Source organism: Camelina sativa, chromosome 11 (genome assembly GCF_000633955.1).
Source record: "Camelina sativa cultivar DH55 chromosome 11, Cs, whole genome shotgun sequence".
Taxonomy (NCBI): Eukaryota; Viridiplantae; Streptophyta; class Magnoliopsida; order Brassicales; family Brassicaceae; genus Camelina; species Camelina sativa.
The window spans coordinates 10,828,063-10,844,276 of NC_025695.1; the positions used below are offsets into that span (position 1 = coordinate 10,828,063).

The 16,214-nt window shown below is 34.5% G+C and overlaps 5 protein-coding genes across 7 annotated transcripts; 4 read left to right on the forward strand and 1 right to left on the reverse strand.

Annotated features, from left to right (window-relative positions):
- LOC104722806 (mitochondrial pyruvate carrier 4) lies at window positions 36-1,789 on the reverse strand. Its single transcript, XM_010441042.2, has 5 exons — window positions 1,600-1,789; window positions 1,068-1,166; window positions 809-861; window positions 503-576; window positions 36-289 (listed from the first exon to the last, which is right to left on the reverse strand). The coding sequence occupies exons 1-5, from the start codon at window positions 1,652-1,654 to the stop codon at window positions 244-246; spliced, it is 327 nt and encodes a 108-aa protein (XP_010439344.1). The 5' UTR covers window positions 1,655-1,789; the 3' UTR covers window positions 36-243.
- On the forward strand, window positions 1,885-3,706 carry LOC104722807 (carboxylesterase SOBER1). Its single transcript, XM_010441043.2, has 6 exons — window positions 1,885-2,224; window positions 2,545-2,597; window positions 2,799-2,922; window positions 3,018-3,139; window positions 3,235-3,342; window positions 3,414-3,706. Exons 1-6 carry the CDS (start codon window positions 2,077-2,079, stop codon window positions 3,546-3,548), a joined length of 690 nt encoding a protein of 229 aa, XP_010439345.1. The 5' UTR covers window positions 1,885-2,076; the 3' UTR covers window positions 3,549-3,706.
- LOC104722808 (probable carboxylesterase SOBER1-like) lies at window positions 3,818-5,694 on the forward strand. Its single transcript, XM_010441044.2, has 6 exons — window positions 3,818-4,164; window positions 4,433-4,485; window positions 4,666-4,789; window positions 4,880-5,001; window positions 5,104-5,211; window positions 5,319-5,694. Exons 1-6 carry the CDS (start codon window positions 3,867-3,869, stop codon window positions 5,415-5,417), a joined length of 804 nt encoding a protein of 267 aa, XP_010439346.1. The 5' UTR covers window positions 3,818-3,866; the 3' UTR covers window positions 5,418-5,694.
- On the forward strand, window positions 8,355-11,823 carry LOC104722809 (uncharacterized membrane protein At1g16860-like). Of its 3 annotated transcripts, none has more exons than XM_010441045.2 (5): window positions 8,357-8,900; window positions 9,474-9,828; window positions 10,412-10,567; window positions 10,685-10,896; window positions 11,360-11,823. In XM_010441045.2, exons 1-5 carry the CDS (start codon window positions 8,488-8,490, stop codon window positions 11,550-11,552), a joined length of 1,329 nt encoding a protein of 442 aa, XP_010439347.1. In that variant the 5' UTR covers window positions 8,357-8,487; the 3' UTR covers window positions 11,553-11,823. The 3 variants fall into 3 exon arrangements, with proteins under 3 accessions (XP_010439349.1, XP_010439347.1, XP_010439348.1); XM_010441046.2 differs by having other exon boundaries at window positions 8,357-8,891; window positions 9,465-9,828; XM_010441047.2 differs by lacking the exon at window positions 9,474-9,828 and having other exon boundaries at window positions 8,355-9,255.
- Window positions 14,566-16,133, forward strand: LOC104722812 (F-box protein At4g22280-like). The gene is made up of 3 exons (XM_010441051.2): window positions 14,566-15,440; window positions 15,543-15,686; window positions 15,761-16,133. The coding sequence occupies exons 1-3, from the start codon at window positions 14,589-14,591 to the stop codon at window positions 16,025-16,027; spliced, it is 1,263 nt and encodes a 420-aa protein (XP_010439353.2). The 5' UTR covers window positions 14,566-14,588; the 3' UTR covers window positions 16,028-16,133.

Sequence of the window (16,214 nt, forward strand, 5' to 3'; positions counted from 1 at the left end):
TCAACAGTATAAACAATTAATTTCTTTGTGGAGTATTTTACTTTGAAAGCAGCATATGAAGGGGAGCTTTTGATCTCCTTTTTTATCATTGGAACAAAGATCAAACCAGAATACTTAAAAACCTTGGAAATGATATCGTAATCCGACCCAGAAGATCTGGGAATGCAAAGAAAATAAAATATCTTGGACAGAAGCAAGATGATATCCAGTTTTCCTTTAGAATGCTCAGCTTCGTCATCATAATCATTCGTTCGCAACAGCAGGCTCAGCTTCGGTTGCAAAATCGTGCCTGTAAATCAAAGCAGGTGTTTCAATTTGGTATTTGAGAAAACATCAATTAACCAGCCAAATGCTTATTTTACTAGTGTTAAGCACAAGTATGTTCATTGGTAGAGAGGAGTGCTCATAGCAAAAACAATAGATTCTTCTTTTTCTAGTAGCATAGAGCATTTTGTGCACAATTTAAGTAAGAAGAAATCAGAGTGTTCTCTCTTGGCCTTACTTAATTTTACGAGCAAGCTGGTATATGCCTGTCCCTGCCATAGCAACATTAACGCTGAAGAGGTTCCAGTTTTTCTGTAAGCAAAAGTAAGAAAGAATCAAAGAAGTTACCAAGCAAAATCCAAATCACAAATCACTCACCGCAAAAGCAAGGGAGAAGAAGATCATGATAAAACAGTAGTATATAACAGTATTAGTGAGTACTAGCTCCAATGCGAGAACCAAAAGGCTCGGTAGGAAAAGGAAAACAGCTTATCTTCCATGTGAATGTGATGGGAACTATCAGGAGTAGTGTAAAGGAACTTACCGGATTGATTACCATGCTGTAGCGAGACCAGATAACTCCAGTGCATGTAACAGCTAATGCAAGAGAAATCAATAAATACCGTAAGAACATCAAGGCATTGCAAACACAGGTGGAAACTGATCATGGAACAATGAACAAGTATGGTACAAGTATTGAGGTTACAAGGCTAAAAAAAGCAAGTCCACTTTTCAATAGAGAGATGCGATCTTTTTTATGCACAGGAAGAGCAGTGAAACAGGTAAAAAAAAATATGACATACCAATTTGTTGAGGATAAGAAAGTTTCTCTGGAGGTTTGGCAAAGTCTGCAATGTTGGCAATACTAATACCCCACTTGAACGTCGGTGCCCAGAAATGAACTGAGAAAGACCAAAACGTTGGAAAAGATTTTTTTGATCAAGCTACTAAAAAAAGCACTTGTTTGATTTCAATTAGAATTAAACACTGGAAAGTGGAAACAAACGCGAGTTAAAAAAAGCTGGACAGTAACGAGTAGACTTATAGAGAGATCAAGCTCGATGATTCTCAAATCTATATCACCAACATGAAGCGAAGACTGATTCTTCTTCTTTCGTAACATCAAAAGTTGTTGTTACATTTTCATAGACCATAGTAACATATCAATCCAAACAAAACATATCCAAAGTGGAAAGTCAAATCCATCAAAATAGTTGGGAGACAAAACTGACAAAAGAAGGGATTATAAGACATGTGGATTGCTCAATTCGATTATCAATACGAAGAATCGAAATCGAAGAAAACAAAAACAAAAAGCCGAATTGATTGACTCACTGGTTTTAGGACCGGCAGGGTGATTCCAGATAGCTTGAAGCTTCGAAGTCGCCATTGAAATAATTTTCTCCCAATTCCCCCAAAATAAAAAAGATGCTCCAAAAAAATTCACCAACCAATCGTCGCTTTCTGTCTCTCCCGAGATATTCCCCTTCTCTCTCTCTGTCTCTCTGGCTTTAAAAAAAAAACACTGACAAGGGGTTGCAGCTAAAGTACGATGTCGTTTAGAACATAAAGCGTAGTCGAGGGTACTTTAGTCATTTTAGCTTCTTGTTTATCAACCCATTGGACATTTTTTTGTACTTTGAAGTCGTCGCGACGACTTTGAGAGAGGGGGAGAGTTCAAGTCAGTATAGAAATGGCAAAAGGTACAGGCGAAGAAGAAGACGATCTTTCTTCTCTCTGTCACCATCACGGTATTGACCATCATTTCTTTCTTCTACTTTTATACCTGTAATTATCACTTTCAAACATACCATGGCTCGAATCTTCATCCTGTGGCTTCACGGTTTGGGAGATTCTGGACCTGCCAATGAATTCATCCAAACACAATTCAAATCCGCGGATTTGAAGAACGCTGTGTGGCTCTTCCCTTCTGCTCCATTCAATCCTGTTACCTGCAACAGTACTTTCTTCTTACCTTTTCTTTTCTTAACTTCACTTTGTATTCATGTTGGTTTATGGTTTCATTTGGCTTAAAGGTTTGTTTTTTTTTTTTCCTTGAAGGAAATTGCATTTCATTTTATGATTCGAAATCTTTTGGTTTAGCATGATTTGCCTCTGTTTTAATGATTGATTTATCATAATTAGACTAATAAGCCGTCTTGGTTGTTCCTATTAATGAAGTAGATTTGCCACTTCTGTTCACTTGAAAGAGATTGGTATTACTAGACACATGATTGAGTGAAGTATCTGTTGGTTTCATGCATCCTCTTTCTTGTACAGATGGTGCGGTGATGCGCTCTTGGTTTGACGTTCCTGAACTTCCTTTTGAAGTGGTATTACTTCTCTCTTTACAACTAACGTCTGTTATAATAAGACTTGGTTTTACTTTTCTTTCTTTCTAAACTGGTAGCTCCAAGTTCCACCTTGTGAAGCAATGTCGATAATTAGCACTTGTTTAGCAGATTGAAGGTTTATTATATAAAAAAACAGGCCGATCTTGCATTTTTAAAGTATGTATCTTTTATGTGTGTTAGGGCTCTCCAATTGATGAAAGCAGCGTGCTTGAAGCAGTTAAGAGCGTGCATTCCATTATAGACCAGGAGATTGCTCAAGGAACCAATCCTGAAAACGTTTTTATCTGTGGATTAAGCCAAGGAGGTGTGTTTCTCTTTTTCCCACCCTTAGACCGTTTGATATCGATCTGAATCCACTTTATGCATTGTGGCTGGCTCCTAATGAGATTTTTCTTGCAGGAGCATTAACATTGGCTAGTGTTCTTCTCTACCCAAAAACTCTTGGAGGAGGAGCAGTCCTAAGCGGATGGGTTCCATTAAGTTCTTCAATCATCAGTCAGTTTCCGGAAGAGGCTAAGAAGGTTCATTCACCATCACTTATGTTTCTTATAAACATTGATCTCTTATCACTGTAACTATTTGAGTTTCTGAGTCTTTTAGATTTTGCAATACGCAGACACCAATCTTGTGGTCTCATGGCACTGATGACAACCTTGTACTCTATGAAGCTGGTCAAGCTGCTATTCCTTTTCTCAACGAAGCAGGTGTTACCTGTGAATTCAAGGTACATACTCAAATCAAAACACTATTGAAAGACGTACATAACAGAAATCTAATATACTTGTTTATCAACAGTCATATCCTGGTCTCGGGCACTCAATCAGCAATAAGGAGCTCAAGTATATAGAGTCATGGATCAAGAGACGGTTGAAGACTTCGTCTTCGTCTACTTGTCTTCAACTTAATTGTCTTAAAGATTTGTTAAGTTAATAATTGTACCTAAGACAAGAAGAAGACTGACTATTCTCTAAAGCTCATTGTCTGGTTTGGTCTGGACTCTGGAGTGTTCTGGAATACATAGAGTTTGTGATTGTATTGATTTGAAAATATGTATAATGCAAACATTGGAATACATTTGCAATCTTAAGCATGAAGAACTAAAAAAAAACACAGCCAAAAAAAAAGTCTTTATAGGATTTGACACTGAGGGCATTTTAGTCATTTAGACATAGTCTTTGATTCGATTCGACATTAAAAAAAACAGAGCTTTATGAGAGAGTTCGATCTCCAAAATAAAATGGTGAAGGGATGCGAACAAGTAGACTGACGAAACCGATCGTTCTTCTCACGACCGCACTATTGAGCACTGTCTTCTTCTTCTTCGTAGTCTTCTTCTTCCAAAACAAACCTTACTTGTCATCCACCTCTTCTTCTTCTTCTTCACGGAACCCAGACTCCATGGCTCGAACCTTCATCTTATGGCTTCACGGGCTTGGTGATTCTGGACCTGCAAACGAACCCATCAAAACACTTTTCAGGTCCCCGGAGTTTAGGAACACTAAGTGGCTCTTCCCTTCTGCTCCATCAAATCCTGTCTCCTGCAATTGTACGATTGACCTTTTATACTTTCTCAATTTGGGGATCATTAGAGTTTGTGTGTTATGCGTTTCGTTCTTCTCTAGGTTTTGATTAGTGTTTATGAATTAGATTTGAGCTTGCAAATTGTGGCTTATTGCATAAGCATTGTGTAATTAGTATATTCTTAAGCTAATCCGAAGTTTTAGGTTTCCACCTCATTCTGAGAAGCTTGCTATTTGACATTATTGTGTGTGCCTTGCTAAAGTGTTGATTGGCTTTGATTTTGTTTTGTGCAGATGGTGCAGTGATGCCGTCTTGGTTTGACATCCCTGAGCTTCCTCTTACTGCGGTAACACTTCTTCACATACTTACTAACTTGGTAGCTTAATAACCAATCAGTACTTTTTCAGTAGATTTCAAGATTTATAATGTATAAAGGAACAGACTGTGTTGTTTACATTTTAAGGAGTTGGCTCTGTTCAAGAGATATTTGTATGCCATCAAGTAAGCAACTTTTTTTATGTGGTAGGGCTCTCCGAAAGATGAAAGCAGTTTGCTTAAAGCGGTTAAGAACATTCATGCTGTTATAGATAAGGAGATTGCAGGAGGCATAAACCCGGAAAATGTGTATATCTGTGGATTTAGCCAAGGAGGTGATCTCTCTTTGCACCTCCATAGTTACTCATTTCCATGGATTTTACTAACTGATTCTAAAATTCTACAATGTGTTTGATGTTCTGCAGGTGCATTAACCTTGGCTAGTGTTCTTCTTTACCCGAAAACTCTTGGAGGAGGTTCAGTCTTTAGCGGATGGATTCCGTTCAACTCTTCGATCATCAGTCAGTTTACTGAAGATGCTAAAAAGGTTTCCATCTGTTTTCTTTTTGGTTTCTTATAAAGTGTAAATGTCGGATCTCCTCGTCACTGTTTTGGGGGGTTTCTGAGTCTCCGGATTTTGCATATGCAGACACCAATCTTGTGGTCTCATGGCATAGATGACAAGACTGTACTATTCGAAGCTGGTCAAGCAGCTCTTCCTTTTCTTCAACAAGCTGGTGTGACTTGTGAATTCAAGGTATAATGATATAAAATTCAATCAAACATAAACAGAGCAGTCAAATCCAAATACTGATCACATGGAAAGACGATAATATAACTGAGGAGAGTTCGTTTTTTCTGAAGGCTTATCCGGATCTTGGACACTCGATCAGTAATCAGGAGCTGCAGTATCTGGAGTCATGGATCAAACAACGGATGCAGAGCTCGTCTTCTTCTTCTTAAATGGTTTTAAGAAGGCAACACTGCACTCAAAGGAAACATTCTAAATCGATCACAATTAGAAGAACAGTGATAACATCATCAGCTCATCTTCTGGTCCAGCTTCTCTGTCGTCAAAACCGGTTTCGGTTTAATGTGTCTTGTTTCGTTGGTTATGGAAACTTTTACTTTTCGTGTAACACACAGAAATTGTAATTTCCATTGATTTTGCATTATATAATTTGGCAACTCGGATCTTTTGATGTGTTCAAAAAAAAAGAGAACAGTAAACTTTTTAGTTGCTTACGTTTCATTCAAATCAATAATTGATATAGAGATTAGATCTATGTCGGATATATAGCAGCCAGTGCCATCATCATATGATAGTTTCATATTGTTGTGAAAATGGTGTTTTCTGACTGTTAACTGTACAAATTATTTAGCGTAGAAAAGAAGACAACAGAAAAATGTCACCATATGAAAAGAAGGATCTCAATAATGAAGTTTTCAAACATATGTCAATATCTAAGTTTTTCTGAAACCATATATAAATAGTGAAAAAAAAAAAACATCTATATTATTATTTTTGAAGTACATTTTGTGTTATGCCCTTGAAGTTTTGGTTATTTAATTTATTTTATTTACAACATTAACCTCTAACTATTTTCCTAAAATAACAATTCCTGAAAAATCATTTTATGGAACTATTTAAATCGACCTAATTTGATACATATATTGCCATAAATAGCTTGACAACATCTATACATTTCGATTTTTCCAAAAACAACTCTACGCACTAAATTTTTAATTCCATAAAAATTTCCAAACCTATTTTAATAGATCTTTAGAGACTGTATGATCTCTTAAATTTAAATGACACAACCGAGTTTGAGTAACAAATGATTACAATTGCAATAATTATTATAACATTAATAAAGTTCATAAAAACGAGAACTCAACTTTAGAAACTCAATAATCGGGTATATTTAGCTTTAGCATCAAGAAAAACATTTAATATAATATATATCGTGTTAAGAAACTGGATATTATTATGCGATAATGTTATCAACTCAAATAGGAAAACACTAAAATCTCTCTTTTATTGCTACGGATCGTAAACTCCTTGCTCATCAAGCATTTTCCATGTATAAATATCAACTTCACAAACAAAACACAACACACAACCAAAACCACTAATATGAAGATTTTGAAACACGGGTCAAACCACTAATATGACGGTTTGTTGTTATATAGCGGGACATGTTATAAACATGACGGTTTGAATTAACATTAGTATAAATATAAAATATCACTAATTCGGTTTTGAAACACAGGTTAAATCTTCCTTTAATTATTTGGTCAATACCACCAATATAAGAATATTAGACATATTAAATCAGGATAATTTAACTAAAGTTTTGTAAAACAATTAAATCATTGGTAAAATTGTGACTTAATTCGACAATATCTTATAAATTACATATTTATGTATTTATTTCCTCTATTATTGTTTTAATAATTGACAATCCAAAAAAAATTATTATTTAATTAAACAAAACAAACTAAATATAAAAAAAAAAAAAATGTTATTATTTTGTAAAAAATTGTCCCACGGTATACTACAGATTAAAATCTAGTTATTATTAAAAGATCCGACAAAAAAAGAGCAAAAAAAATCCAAGTGAGTTTGCATGGTCTGTTGCAAGGGGGGTATTTTCGTCAAAACACATAATATCCCATTTGCACCCATATTATTATCTTCCTTTGGATTCTTCCCATAGCAACCCACCGACTATATGTGATTTCCAACATTTACCCCTTCACCATCTCAAATATTACAGAATCTTCATACTATAGTGACAGCTACACAAGAATCTAAGTCCAACAAATATTTATATGTATATACATTTTAAGTTTATACACTAATAAACAAATTAAGTTGAATTTACCCTAGCCGCTAAATATTGCTAACAAATATATATATATATATATATATATATATCATCAGTCTACTAACTCTTTTTGTACTGTACTCACTGTATATATTTTTATAGTGGCTTCAATTATTGCAATCATTCGGATATTTAAAAATGCTAATTAGCATTACACTTAGATCACGTGTGATGAAATTTAATTAAATCTTTAAAATTACAGTTTAGTTTTATACAATAGATGTAACAAGGAAAATACAAAGAACAAGTAATTTACGTGCATGAACTTGGTTATGATTAATGAGAAACGCTGGCATTGGGCCGTTGAAGATGGTCCTACTCAAAGATAAGTCTATTTATTCTTGTTAAGAACAAAGATCGAATCTATCAATTCTTGCGACTCCCGAACAACAAAACTCTAATAAACTTCTTTTTTACAATTAAAAATAAAATAATGTCGATCTTTATATTTCTTTGTTTTATAAATTCGAAATTTAGAGTCAAAACTTGTATTGCTGTAAGTTGTAACAAAGGGTCAAAGGCTACTACACTTTTTTGTTTTGTCAATTATCGAGGCAAAAATATTATTGGACATTGATACGTTTTGTTTTGTGTAATCTAATCTTTACAAAGACCAAAATAATCCAATCCTTAAAGATCTCACATATGATTGGGGTTTGCTGGCTAATTGTTTAGAAACTTTACACTAAGCATTTTTTTAGTTTTTAACCCAAAAAAAAAAAATTGTAGGCCAATTTAAAATAGAGAAAAAGTATGGGTGTAATTTGTAAAGGTTTTGAAATAAAGATGAAAAAGTGTAAATTGAAAAAAGCGCCAAGTAGGGGATTACTGTTACAAATCAACCAATAAAAAAAAAAAAAACCTTGTAACTAACTTAGCCTACTTCAAAGATTACGCAATCGCCCTGTTTTCAGAACACACACAGTGGCAACTTCGTAATAACACATTCCTGAGTTACCCTTTTTCGTCATTTCACATCCTTCGTCCTTCTTCTTCTTTCCTTCCACCTTCACTGCCACTCACACCTACACGCGCGAGACTACTCTCTCTCTCTCTCTCTCTCTTCTGGAGCACTCAAAGAGTAAAGTTTTCTCTCTGTATTCTTAGCTTTATCTCTCTCTCTTCTCTTCTCTTCTCAAGAAATGGCGGGTCGGATCCAATCCCACCAGCTACCAAATGGACTCTACGTATCGGGAAAGCTAGAGCAGCCAAAAGAGCGACCACCGACAATGGCGGCTCGAGCTGTGCCTTACACCGGAGGCGACATCAAGAAATCCGGCGAGCTAGGAAGGATGTTCGATATCTCCGTCGTCGATTCACAAGGACCGCCGCCGTTAATCGTCGGTGGTAATAGCAGCGGAGGTACTTCGAGGCTTCAGGCGCCGCCACGTGTCTCCGGTTCTTCTTCCAACCCTAATAGTGGATCCGTTCGATCTGGTCCCAACTCTGGTTCGGTTAAGAAATTCTCAGGTCCGCTCTCTCAGCTTCAGCCGACCGGTTTAATCACCTCCGGTTCTCTCGGTTCTTCCGGTCCGATTTTATCCGGGTCGAGGAGGTCGGGTCAATTGGATCACCAGTTGAGTAATTTAGCGTCGAGCAAGCCTAAATACGGGTCGTCGGTGACGAGTCTTAACGTAGACCCGGTTCGGGTCGGGTTTACAGTACCAAAAGCGGTAGTTTGGGCGGTTCTTATCGTGGCCGCGATGGGATTGCTAGTGGGAGCGTTTCTTACCGTGGCGGTTAAGAAACCTGTGGTGATTGCGGCGGTTTTAGCGGCGGTTTGTCCAGCAATCGTGGTTTTGATTTGGAACTGCGTTTGGAGAAGAAAAGGACTGTTGAGTTTCATCAAAAAGTATCCAGATGCTGAGCTTAGAGGCGCCATTGATGGACAATTCGTTAAGGTTACAGGGGTAAGTTAAAACCTAATTTTCAGATGTTTTACAAAAATTCCCAGTTTTAGTAAGTGACTTTAATTGTTCTGGTTAAACTAAATTGCTTCCTAATTTAGCGTTTAGGTCGTTTTCAAATTTTGAGTGAAGTTAGAATGTCATTATCTATCATTGGCTTTTTGCTTATGGATGTATCATATGCTTGGATCTCTGTTTAGTGTTTNATCCGGGTCGAGGAGGTCGGGTCAATTGGATCACCAGTTGAGTAATTTAGCGTCGAGCAAGCCTAAATACGGGTCGTCGGTGACGAGTCTTAACGTAGACCCGGTTCGGGTCGGGTTTACAGTACCAAAAGCGGTAGTTTGGGCGGTTCTTATCGTGGCCGCGATGGGATTGCTAGTGGGAGCGTTTCTTACCGTGGCGGTTAAGAAACCTGTGGTGATTGCGGCGGTTTTAGCGGCGGTTTGTCCAGCAATCGTGGTTTTGATTTGGAACTGCGTTTGGAGAAGAAAAGGACTGTTGAGTTTCATCAAAAAGTATCCAGATGCTGAGCTTAGAGGCGCCATTGATGGACAATTCGTTAAGGTTACAGGGGTAAGTTAAAACCTAATTTTCAGATGTTTTACAAAAATTCCCAGTTTTAGTAAGTGACTTTAATTGTTCTGGTTAAACTAAATTGCTTCCTAATTTAGCGTTTAGGTCGTTTTCAAATTTTGAGTGAAGTTAGAATGTCATTATCTATCATTGGCTTTTTGCTTATGGATGTATCATATGCTTGGATCTCTGTTTAGTGTTTAATTAACTTCATTTTAGTTTTTGTTTTGCTACATTATGTTTCTGGGTGCTTTATGATGATTTTTGCTTTTGTCTGTGTCTGAAATTTTATATTAGTAAACTTAGGGGGTTCGTCGTTTGTGTTCAGCATAGATTTATAAGAGTCTTTAGTGAAACTAGACCAATTTATAATTGGACAAATTGGAGTCACGGGTGTTTTTTTGTATTTGTGGATTGGAGTACAGTCGTCAACAGCTAGTGTAATGCGTTGTACAGACTATTTATAATTTCTGAAAATAACAATGTTGATGGAGATATGGTTAAATGTGGTAGTGATGGTCATTGGTGTATTTCTTGTTTTGCTCAAAATGTTGAAACTTTTTTTTTTTTTTTTTGTATGTAGGTTGTGACATGTGGAAGCATTCCTCTGGAGTCTTCATATCAAAGAACACCAAGATGTGTTTATGTATCCACGGAGTTGTATGAGTACAAAGGTTTTGGTGGGAAATCCGCAAACCCTAAACATCGATGCTTTTCTTGGGGATGTAGACATGCTGAGGTTAGTTTCTTTTTTTTTCTATCTTGTAAAGGTTTGTTCAGGTTTCAAGATTTTATATGACAAAGAGGAGATGGTTAAGTTTGATGAATCTTGTTGTGGTTATATTTTGTTTGGCAGAAATACGTGTCGGATTTTTACATATCAGATTTCCAATCTGGATTGCGGGCGCTAGTAAAAGCAGGATATGGATCAAAAGTTTCTCCTTTTGTCAAACCGGCGACAGTGGCTAACGTAACAATGCAGAACAAAGATAAATCTCCCACCTTCTTAAAGTGGCTGTCAGATCGCAACCTCTCAGCCGATGACCGAGTCATGCGCCTCAAAGAAGGGTATGCGAATCTTGATATTTTTGTCAGAGTCACTGTCCAAACCTTGAAATCTAGATTTTACCTGAAATTGCATAAAATGCAACCTTCTAAACCATGATTGTAGTAAGATTGAAAGTTTATACTCAAGAGTGTTGATGTAGGCGTTTACTTTGACTGGCACCGATGGATTTTTCTTCCACACTAAAAGTCACAATCATAGAAAAAGTTGCGATGAGACATGTATAGTGGGAAGTAACCCGTTAACTTATGTCAAAGTAAACGGCTTAAACATCTCACATCAGTGTTAGATCTGAAGTTAAAGGGCTTAGATTCTTAGAAGGTTAAGTAAGGACTAAATTTAGTAAGACCCAGAAGTCACCGTTTTGTTACTACACACAAGAGAGATCATTGGTTTCACATTTGCAATGAAAGATAACCCTTTTGTTACTGATTTTAACCATATTTGATTGTGTGTGATGATCAGATACATAAAAGAAGGAAGCACGGTGAGCGTGATGGGGATGGTAAGAAGACACGACAATGTTCTGATGATAGTTCCTCCGGCAGAAGCAGTCTCCAGTGGCTGCAGGTGGTGGCATTGCCTCCTTTCGACCTACGCAGATGGCCTGATCATCACCTGCGACGAGAATCAAAATGCGGATGTCATTCCTGTCTGAAACCAATATGTATGTAATGCTTCTTTTGCCGAATATTCAATATATAAATGCTACAAGAGTTAGGCTCACGAGACTGAAGGAAGAAAAGGAGAGGAGAGCCAAATTGGTTCAAAAAGGAAACCAAATAGGCTTTGCCTTTTGCGATGATCCTGTTAGTTTTTTTTTGCCCCTTCTATGGGGTTTATGTGTAGATAAAGCACCAAAATGTAAATGCTATTTTCTGTCAAAAATAATTATTATGTTTCCATCTAATTATGATTATATTCTTCTATTAACGTAAGTTTAATAACCACGACTAGTGTAATTCCCCTGACGTTCCATTTGTCTCCGTCTCATTTTGGATTTATGTTGAGAGATTAATTGGAAATGACATGAGACGTGGAAGCAAGTCTTATTAACTCGTGTTTGCATACTGTAAGGTACTTTTTATATCGTTTGCCTGAACATAAAAATTTGAGAACTTTAATCCTAGAATGATAATTAAATTTACCCCCTTATAAATTCTAGAATTTTATTTCCTTATTTTATTTACCTCCTTATAAAATAAAGAAATAAAATCTGTATATATTATTATAAAATTAAAAACTTAAACCGTTCTTTAATAAACCCAAACCGATATATAATTTCGTTCTACTTGTAAAATCTAAACTCTAACCATCTCATTTGTGAACTCAAACCGACATATAATTTCGTTCTACTTGTAAAATCTAAACCTTAACCATCTCATTTGTGAACCCAAACCGACATATAATTTCGTTTTAATTGTAAAATCTAAAATCTAACCATCTCATTTGTGAACCCAAACCGATATATAATTTCGTTTTAATTGTAAAATCTAAAATCTAACCATCTCATTTGTGAACCCAAACCGATATATAATTTCGTTTTAATTGTAAAATCTAAACCCTAACCATTTCATTTGTAAACCCAAACCAACATAATTTTGTTCTAATTTTAAAAATCTAAATCAAGCTAATATTTAACGTTCCTTAATTAAAAGTATACAGAATTTGTTTCCTTAATTTGTTTTTCTATTTAATTTAGTTTTGATTTATTTTTTAAATGAAATATTAGATGGAAGATTATGATTGGCTGAGAGAAGAGGGGGTGAACAAAAAGGTTCACCCTTAGGAGTGAACCTAAGTATTTTTCTATCATCAATTTCTGAAAAAAACAAAATCAAACGCAATTAAAGCCAAGATTTTGCGATGGAATCATATATATTTCTATCTTTAGGCCTCAATCAAAACCCAAAACCAGACTTTAAAACTAGAACAATACTTAAATGTAGAACCAAGCGAAGCCGGATTTATAGTTCAGACAATCCATTTTGCAATACAATTTTACTATATATTACATAATAAAATTAGATTTTAATTCTATGTACTCAATCCCAATAAATAGCATTTACAATTTTCAAATCAAAAAATATGTGCATTGTATTAAAGTTATATCTTGCTTAATATTAAAAACAATTAAAAATTAGTGAAACATAATTCTCAAAAAAAAACTGAAGACTAATATTATCTCATAGTTGAAAAAGTAACAATATCAAAGATTCATAGACGTTTATTAATTTTCCTCAAATTTTTATGAATTGAAAAGTAAATTTACTTCCAAGAAAATATATATATATATATATATGCATAATATGTAAATATATGCTCTAATTTACGTAAACATATATATATATATATATATATAAATTTTTTGATCTCATAGTTAAATTTTGACAAATAGAAAGAAAAAAAGAGAGAAAATATAATTAATATATTTCATAAAATTGCACATATATGGCTTTAATAATATAGTGAATTTTAATGGTGGTGTTTTTTTCAAATACACCACCATTAATTTAAAATAGATATACAATTACTTTTTTCTCTTTTTTTATTTGTTTATATAATGGTGAATATCTAAAATCCTTTTTCTTTTATGACTAATTATTGATAGTATAATAATTATGGTATTATATAAATTAATTGTATAATTTCCTTAATTATTTTTATTATAGAATTAGTAATTTAAAATTACGATTAGTATTATATTTTTATGTACATATAAGAATTATCTTTTTATATTTATTAAAAAATTATAAATGTATTATTTCTTCTAATTATCTTATTAATTTTTAAATTTGTTGAAACAAAGTTTTTGCATAACACATGGCAAAATCTCTAATCCTTAAAATTGACAACAGTTTATTTGTTTATATAATTATGAATATTTAAAATCCTGTTCTTTTATGATTAACTATTGATAGTATAATTTTATTAATTATTGTATTATATAAATTAACTGTATAATTTCCTTAATTATTTTTATTATAGAATTAGTAATTTAAAATTAGGATTAGTATTATCTTTTTATGTACATAAATATCTTTTTATATTTATTAAAAAAATTTAAATGTATTATTTCTTCTAATTATCTTATTAATTTTAAAATTTGTTGAAACAAAGTTTTTGCATAACACATGGCAAAATCTCTAATCCTTAAAATTGGCAACAATTTATTTGTTTATATGATTGTGAATATCTAAAATCCTTTTTCTTTTATGATTAATTATTGATAGTATAATTTTATTAATTATGGTACTATATAAATTAATTGTATAGTTTCCTTAATTATTTTTATTATAGAATTAGTAATTCAAAATTAGGATTAGTATTATACATATAAGAATTATCTTTTTATATTTATTAAAATGGTTTATTTCTTATAATTATCTTATTAATTTTAAAATGTGTTGAAACAAAGTTTTTATATAACACATGGCAAAATCTCTAATCTTTAAAATTGACAACAATATATTTGTTTATATAATGGTGAATATCTAATGGTGTTTATATTTGCTTTTAGCTGCTGGTGGGTTTGTCCAAGTTTCATTCTTTTTACTGATGAAAGTTTTTATCTTTCAGTTTGATTCATGTTAGTGGGTGATTGATTATCTACTTTGGTGGTTGATGCTTGAGATCTCTTATTCAGATTGATCACACCTGAAAGGTTTATCTAGAATTTTTTTTTTTGGGAACGATGGATATGATCAACGTTCTATCAGATGATATTATTTGCCACATTCTATCTTTCCTTCCGTTAAGTGAGGCTACTTCAACATCTGTCCTCTCAAAGCGATGGCGTTATCTGTTTGCCTTCAGACCCAATCTTCATTTAGATGATCAAGAAGTGGGTGGAGAACAAAGTTTCATCGATTTTGTGGATAGAGTATTGTCCGTGTCTGGCAATTTCCACATGAGGAAAATCTCAATAAAATGCCTTAAGAGTATCGACGGGGGTCATGTCACCCGCTGGATGACTGACGTGTTGAAACATGGTGTCTTAGATCTTGATATAGACGTAATCCCCAATGAGCCCATCTTAGTGCCTCTGGAGATGTTTACTTGTAAGACATTGGTTGAGCTTAAACTCTCAAGAAGATTTGATGCTCTGATTCCTGATGATGTTTCTCTTCCATCACTCAAGACTCTGTGTCTTACTTCGGTCTGCTGCTACAATAGTGATTGCTGTGCTTTTGAAAAGCTTCTTTCTGCTTGCCCTGTGCTTGAGGAATTATTCATTTCTGGCGGGAGCTGGCAAAGTCGAAAATGCTGCCGCACCGTGTCTTCCTTGACCCTTAAGAAACTTACTATTCTCTGTACTCAGCTTTCGGATTATTGGGACCTGAGTTTAGATACACCGAGTCTTGCCTACGTAGAATACTCTGACATTAATATAGTTCCAAAAGGCTGTCCCTTTGTGATTCTTGCTTCCCTTGTCGAAGCTGAGCTTGATCATCATTTCACTATTGCTAATAGCACCCCAACAAATCTGATTAAGGGGTTACGAAACGTTGAGACCTTGGAGTTATCTGGTGCTACTTTTTGTCTGGTAAAAGAATGATCCCTCTTTTCTTTTTTCTTTCATATTATTTGCATGGAAGTCAAAAGTTTAGGAACCAAAATCTTGTTCATATTTTATTTTGTGTTTCAGGTATTCCATTATTTCCGTGAAGCAATACCAGTGTTGAGCAAGCTGTCTCGTTTATCTATTACAATTGATTCATTCTACTACCGTTGGGAATATCTGTCAATACTTCTAGAAAAGTCTCCGAATCTACAGACCCTCGTCCTCAAGGTATAACCAAAACCGGTCCGAAAGCTTTATCGGACAAACTCAGGTCGCTAATATTCCCCTCTTTCTTGTTTCAGGGTCCAAATTACGACCGTCAATATGAACAAGAATTTGGACATTCATGTCCTGTGAAAGTATTGAAGATAACTGAGTATGGAGGCAAGAGTGGAGAGCTAGAGCTTATGAAACATTTGCTAGAGAAACTATCTTGTCTTGAGCTTGTAAAAGTTCGTGTTTATGCTATAAACGACGAGGAAAAGTCCCGAATCACCAAAGATCTGCTTATGGTTCCTAAACCGTCCAGTTGCAAGATCCAGATCATGTTTTGTGAGAATACTAAGTAATAGTACATGACAAAAACAAAATACAAAAGTTTGTTACCTCCTCTCGTTCGCTAATTAAGTCTCTTGGATGTTTAAAGCTGATGAGAGGGTACAGAGAAAGTAATAACTATTTTTTTTTTTTTTGCGATCTTTATTCTATCATTCTACAAGACTAAACATACACAGAATCAGTAACATTGAGTTCCAT